The 7687-nt window shown below is 42.9% G+C and overlaps 1 protein-coding gene across 7 annotated transcripts in view; it reads left to right on the forward strand.

Moving 5' to 3' along the window:
* Nucleotides 1–4180: 4180 nt before the first annotated feature.
* Nucleotides 4181–7687, forward strand: part of LOC107269785 (nephrin) — a 131712-nt gene continuing 128205 nt past the window's right edge. For all 7 annotated transcript variants that reach the window (XM_025087254.1, XM_025087253.1, XM_015744027.2 and 4 more), the window contains exon 1: nucleotides 4181–6073. In XM_025087254.1, the coding sequence (XP_024943022.1) occupies nucleotides 5899–6073 (175 nt within the window). In that variant the 5' untranslated portion in view covers nucleotides 4181–5898. The remainder of the gene's footprint in view (nucleotides 6074–7687) is intronic.

The raw sequence follows: 7687 nt of genomic DNA on the forward strand, positions 1-7687 counted from the left end.
GTTTGGAAGCTTCGTAGTATTCTTAGGTTAGAGTCCTCCCTTAGTCCCACTTTCCGATTCACCTGTAAAATATCGTTTGTCGAAAATTCTTTCACGTACCTAACACATGCTAACCTTTGCTCTACTGTATACGTATGTATAAATATGTCGATGAATATACCATCACGTACGTACATATGTACTTACGGACGTACATAAAAGAAAACAGTTCTTTGTTGAGAATCGCCCTGTGCCAATATGGATTCTTGCCAGCTGCTTCAAGTCAGAACCTTTTGCCGTAAGCATTTTTTTTTTTTGAATTTTCCAAAAGTCTGTATCAACACACTTTCCTGTAGGACACGTGAACACCGACACTGTGTTTCTAAGAGTGTTTTGAAGTTGAGCCGGTTACTGTTACGCAACCTGTCAAGTAAAGTTTAGGGATATTACGTTAGTCGAAAAATCTAATTAAATAACTAGTCAAACCGATGTCAGAACTGTCACAGCTATCTGCCGGGACGTTTAAACCGGACGGTTACGTATCCGCCATGTTGGATACACTTGATTGCTACGGACTGACTCGGAATTATGTTCTGTGAACGTTTAATTTGTGCATTATCGACTAGGAGGGAAACTAGTGATAACCAATCCGTACACCGTTCGATGAGTATATCTACCTGGCGTCAATCAATCGATATAACTCTAATAGCTTATTAATTACCTATTCGCAAGCCTCCGTGTACTGTTCAGCCCTGAGGGATGTCAGTCGCTGCTGTATTACGTTACACTGCTCGTGAATACAACAGAGATTTTAACGTTTGAGATCCTATTATTCTGCTAAATTTTGACACTGACTTCCTTCTCTCAAGCGATGCTTATAATGGACTCGAGTAACTTAAAAGGCACTGGATCTCAAGTAACTTGTATACAAAGTATGGTCTTGTATCCGTTAAGAAGAGATTAGACGATGTTACGATACTTCGTTACGGCGGACAGACTTTTCTTACGTTCGTCTAGTTCTTTTCTCTTCGCACCATCTAGCGGAGGACGGCGGGACTTTTCGCTCTTTTCGAATTATTCAGCTTATTTAAATGGGGCCAGCGTCGACGGACTTCGTTATCGTTTCTCTTTGCATACCTACTATAGGAAGTGGATAAGCGTTTACTTTTATACATTTTTCTTAAATCCTATTGAAATGCATTTTACATTACGCTATATACTATATAACGTTACTCTATATGTATACAGTGTAATTTGTATAAATACGTTAACGAAGTTTTTCCTTACACGTCACGTGTAATGATTATACGAAGAGCCAAGACACGTCCTGTCGTTTACAACGTACACATTAAACCGTATGAGCAATTAACATTAAATTATAGAGATTCGCCTTAAGGGGTGTTACGATTTTGTTTAACGCAACGTTCATAAAAACCTCTTAAACTCGTGCAAGCGACAGACAGACCCCAGTGATTCTCAGTGACGAGGAAGACGCCGGTGAAAATGTGCAAGTGAAAAATGCTTCCGGCGCAACTTCCGCCAAAGTGAAGTGAGCTTCTTTTAGTCGAAGATGGTGAATCTAGCAGCAGGAGAGTGCACAGGCGAAGAAGAGAAAGAGAAAAGTGAGTAACTGAAAGAGAGTGAGAAGAGTCATAATTCTGTTTCGACAATTTTCGTGCTCGACAGCGTTCTGTATAAGTATATAATATGGTTTGGTTGGGTGGGGTCGGGGAAGGAGCTGGGGGAGTTAATAAGCTTCCGTTCTGCGGTAACGCAGTGGCAACAGCAGTAGCTTGTAAATGCTATAAAGCATAGCAAATACAAAATCGATATTTATTGGAAATAGTTGATTATTTTTTTTTTCTTTAACTTATTGAGAACGCTGCTTGTCTCTTTTTTTTTTTTCACTCGGATAGACATAATGGCGTCACGCGTTAGGGTACAAATGCGCATCCAATGATACATGTGACGTGTATAGCTATACCGCGTGTGGACAATAATAACGAGCGTTAATTCTACGTGAAAATAATTTCATGGATGGGCGGTGTATCATTTGCATTAATGAAAATGTTACTGGCATAGCGAATACTTGAAGTTATTCGTTTAAATAGAACGAGTAACCAAGAAAGCCGGATAAGTAGTTAGCTTTAAATATTAAGCGTTGAGTGGCTGCTAACTTTGCCAAATAAACTTCACGATTTTTGGTTACTCATTTTTGCTTGTAGGTTGTAGTGGATTTTTTTGGGGAAATATATTTTTCTGTGAAAAAAAAAACAATTTAAATAAAAATTGAAATAATTCCTGTACCCGCACTCCATATTGATGGTGCAGAATTCCCGTGTGTAACGTATCGACAGATGCATATAAAATTAGCGTTCCGAGTGTGGATCTGTAACGAATGCATTTTCCTGCAGGACATAATTTTTATTTTTGCACTACCCAGCATATTGGATTTCAGTCTCTGTTTTGCATTTGTATCCAATGTGCTTCGTGAAAACAGTAAATGAATTTTTTTTATAGTAAGGAACATAGACCAAGTCAATCTACTAAAAAATTACATGCTGAGCATCGTTCGTTCAGTAATATTTGGTACAGAGTCTTTAATGTTTGCAGATAACATTTAATTATTATTCGCAATGTGGTTATTTATCGCAAGTCAAACATCCGTAGATACGTACATAGACCAGTGACCCAGAAGGAAAGAAAAAAATGATAAGTACTGACAAATGTAGAATTTTTAATTTCGAAATTTTTACAAAATTTTCAGACTTACAAAACATAAAAATATATATAAAAATCGTTAGGCACGAATGTCAAAGACTAAAGGAGTCCATTGAATATCTTGGTGCTACCCTAAATTCATTAAGATGCGTGACTGTTTAGAACTTGCGAATCTCTTACAGTGGTAATGCTTGGAAGCATCCAAACTTTGGTCGCCCCCATTCAGCTATTGTATGTACACAGTAGCAATATTTTATCACGATTCCGTATTCGAATTAGCGTTTACACGATGAATCAGCAATGCGTTGATTAATGCCACAGCATGGCGAGCTTAATTAATTATGATGCGAATTCGCGCTGTTATAATTAAACAGCCCTACTGATAATGCCAATTGGGAACGTAGCGCGACGCTCGACGAGTGAACCTAATTACGTGCCCAGACGTAGACAAAAGCAAACGCGACATACGTAGGCTGAAAGGCCCAAGTTGCTCCAATATTCCGAGTCTTTCTCAACGACCGACTACGATTCATTGAAACGAAACATAATAATGCTACTTGTGAAAAATATTGTACCTCGCAGAAAAAGGACACCGTTACTCGTAGAATTGCGATAGCCGAAGAATAAATTTCTTGGCGCTGGTATCGCTTAGGGCCATCCGGTTCTCCAGGCGCGCGTAGAAGAGGATCCCACGATCCGTAGCCCCATTAAAATTCAAATACGCTTATTAATTTTCACTCGACATAACTCGACCCAAAACCAATTACGCGCGAGAACATACTCGCCATGATATTCCTTTTCGTCGTAAGGTATAACGTACATACAGCTACGCAAAAATGGGGAGGCCCTCCCTGTATCGTGTCGTTGGTTTAAAAGCAGCGAGACGAGTAGATAATACGGGAGCGGGAGAGAGACAGAGATAGAGGGCAGTGAGATAGAGCAAGGGCGGGAAAGACAGAAAGATTCAAATGTTCTACGAGGGTCGTGCGTGGTTCTGCAATTTTTCAGTATATAAAGAGACAGAGAACAGCCGTGGAAGGTTGCGATATAGAGGATATAGATACTAGCTGGGAAAGATAGATAAAGAGGGACAGCCGGAGGAGCTCACGAAAGGACGAGGGCAATACGTAGTCGTCGGATATGGCGCGTGTTTACGTCGTACGAGGTGGGATATAGCGATATCATTAGGCCGGGTATCTCCCTGGCGAGGGTAGTAGGCAATGCCATAGGCCGGAGTAGCGAAGAACGATGGCGGTATGGAGAGTCGTCAGCAGCCAGCACCGCTAGCAGCAACCAGCAACGTTTCCACCTACCCACTGCTGCTACTGCTGCTGCTGCTGGTCCTGGGGGTTGGTGGGCTTGTGACGCTGGGCTGCGCTCACTCGTGAAAGTTCGGCCGCGCTCGGCACTCTCCGCCGATCTCTGCGGGGGCAGAGGCCTCTTTCCCTCTCTCGTGTCTCTTATTCCAGAGCCGTGGGGCGCACACGCGTTCATTCCTTTGCCGAACGAGGTTGCAAGTGGTCTGCGGCTCGAATCGCCCCGACGAGAGTTAGTAGCGATCGTTATCGACGTACGTCTCTCGTGATCGGTAAAACGCGACACTCGCCAGAGAGAGAGAGAGAGAGAGAAGGACAGGAGCTAGAAAAGAAAAAGGAAAACTGGCTGCCGTAGCCGACGGATACGCCTAAAGCTCGTAAAACACAGACCGAGGATACGGCGGTGGAGGGTGCGTTCATTTTCGCGTTTACCCAACCCCAGGAAAGTGTCATCGAGTTATTTCGTGCATCAGGATTTATCGGTAGTGACGTCGTGTCTGTAACTGACATTCCTGGCTGATAATCTGGAGCGTGTTCATTGGCGTGGGCAAAGGGCGCCAATTAGAAATTACAAATATGTATACGAACGTTTTTCATGTGCGCTATCGTGTCGAAAGGTTGTAGCGCTTATCCGGGACTTTTGGGTTAAACGAGTTATCAGTGCTGAGTGACTCTCTCCATCGGTACGCAGAGTGCGATACTTAACGAAATCCCTCTCGTAGTTAATCAAGGTGTGACACGCGATATTGCGAGTGCTAATGAACTCGGCATAGTATTAAGTTAACCCGGCTTCTCTTGTGAGCTTGACGCAAGTTGCATATGGGGGAGGCCAACCGTGTTCTATGTTGTACAGTGTAACTTGGGCGTTTTCGCGGGTACGTGTTGTCAGTGCGCGAGTGTGTACAGTGCGGTTTTTCGTAAAATCTTCCGACGGATAGTTAAGGAGGAAAAGTGCGGTGACTGTGAGATATTCGGACGGGAAATTCTGTTGAACTTTATAGACTTTAGGGAAAACTTGGTTGGTGCGACACTGTCGACGATAACGTTTGTCAGACAGCACTTTGAGTTTCGTGCTCTTGTTTTAGCCTCTGACAGCTTAGACACGGATACTTTAAACTCTACTCGTAATAACTGCATTGGATGACAAAGGCTCAAGCTATTCCTTCCGTGCTCGACAAGTTTCAATGATCGAGATAGCCGCGAAATTTGAAAATCAATCATTCCACTCTCAGGTTAGGATCTCTAAGTGACGTGTCGAGAAAAATTAATAAAACCGTACCGACGTCTTTGACATCGTTGCACCAAGAGGCATCATTCGTGTTATAAATTTCTTTTGATTTCTTTTTTCTTCTTTTTTTTCACTCAGCGATACTTTTCACGTGCTCGTGCCAATACGATTCTGTCTAACGTCGCGACAAAGTATCGCAATTCCCACGAGATACCGGTTCGTCTGGTTTCCGTGTAGAACCCTAAGAAGTGAATCAAGAAAATCGAGTTTCTCGTCGAAAGTAAATGCTACCTGCGTTACAGTGTTTTCTCGTTTAATCTCGTATATTTATTTACTCAAAACAACGCCCCGTAAAGAATTCATTAGGTTCTCGACTTACGAGCGAGACTCCCGTGCCCGTAAACGGTCTTTTTGAATTGAAAAAAGAAAATAGAGAACCGACTCCTACTCCCGACACAAAGAAAACCCGAGAAGAGTCCGCGCTCGTTAACTCTCGCTCATTAGCCAAAGTCCTCAGCCAAATAAGCATACATCGAATATCCACATCGTAAATTAACGTTGCCGCGCGTCGCGCTCGTTCGCCCACGTATTTAAACGACCGCGTCGTCCGTTGAAGATCGTTGAAACCAATTCGTGGTCAGTGACATCGATGTCATGCGAATGACGTTAAGAGGCACGAGTGCTCGCCGATGTTTTCATAAGAGACTGCGAGAGTGGAATTATCGTCCGAAACACGTAATAAACATGTCGGAATCGTCGGTGCCAAAAGTGCCTGCCATGAAACTGCTGATCATCCTGCTGGCGCTGTGCGCACCGCCCCACACAAAAGGTAAGTGTCCCCCTTTGCTCTGAGATACATATATATATCCTCTCGAAATAACGTGAATCGTATAAGGGGGGGTTTGTTGCACCCTCGAAAATAGTATACAAAATGGATACGCGAGGAATGAAACGTAAAATGATATAACGAGAGTTCTCAGGGATTCTAGGTTAGGTTATTATCGTACAGATGTATACAAGGGAAGGAAAAGACGTCTTTTCTCTTACAAGGTAGAAATCTGAATTACCGACCGTAAAACGTACGAGAGCAATCAGCATATTAAATTGCTTTCTTCCTACGTTTAACAAAGATTATCCTCGGTCTCGTTGGCAGCTAAGATCCTAACGATTTATCAGGCTCCTTTACGCATCGGTTTTCGTCGACGCTTTTGCTTTCCTCTCGGTTAGCGCGGGAGATTCAATTACCAGTTGAAAAGAGTCATTTGCGGCTGGCCCTTAACTACATTGCTATTAACGTAACTGTGCGTAAAATAAAACAAGATGGAGATTCTCGCGGGGTAAAAGGATATCCTGTACCAAACTGTGTATATCCTCTTAGAATGTATACTCCCCATGAGATAGTCCTTCGCCTCCTTTATGACACAGCCAGCTTGCAATGTCTTTTCGAGATATTAATTAGGCTCCTATGGCAAATGCGAGGTACGATAGTGGTAATTGCGTAACGAACCTCGGGCGGCCGAGAATTTCGTGGAGTGAGTAATGGACACGTTAGATAAACTTGTTTGGATTACGTCGCGAGGAAACTTGGGCGTATCGGCGGTGGGTGTGGAGGTGGGGAGGCTAGTCCCGTCGCTCCTAGCTCAGCCGAAGAGGAGAGGAGGATATGCGGAGAGGTGCCGGAGATCGGAAGAGAGGAGACTATAAAGGATGAGATGAGAGCACCGCGTCTTTATCAATAATACATTTCTGACGGAAGGAAGTGCTTTCCCTTATTTCTCAAACGTCCGATCCACTCTTCGTTCTGGCATCTTTACTCGTTAGATCTTTTTGCCTCGTGAGAGCCGAAGACGTGCCAACGAGCGGACGTTCATCCTCGCAGCATCCCTTCGGGCTGTGTACCGTAGTAACGATAGACGAGTGTGGTGGAAAAAACTTGCTGTTCTTGATCTGACGATTATTAACAATTGTCAACAGAGTATATATATATATATATATATAACTTCATATATATATATATAACTTCATATATATAGGACATTTATAAGTATGACGCAACGTATGTATCTTTCTCTTCTCTCTATCTCTCTCTGGGTGTCTAATCGTTTGAATATTTATTTTCCATATAATATACCGTGTCCTACGATATACCTTACCACCTGCTGCTGTTATCCGGTTCAAATTAGAGATAATAGAGGGTCTGCCGATGCACCTGTGCAATAGGCACACACGTATCTACATACAACCCCAGGGACTCGGAGCCCGCAATTAGCATTAGGCACTAAAATCCCTATGCGTTATCGGGATTGGGAAATAGCCCGAGAGCAGGGTAAAAAGATTGTCAAGTTATATTTTTGAGAAATAAGAAATTTTAAAGAGACCACAAAAAAACAGAGAAGGGATGAAACCCAGTGGTTTACGCGTCAACGATTATGTCCATTGAAAT

Source organism: Cephus cinctus, unplaced genomic scaffold, assembly GCF_000341935.2.
Source record: "Cephus cinctus unplaced genomic scaffold, Ccin1 Ccin1_scaffold0690, whole genome shotgun sequence".
NCBI classification, from domain to species: Eukaryota; Metazoa; Arthropoda; class Insecta; order Hymenoptera; family Cephidae; genus Cephus; species Cephus cinctus.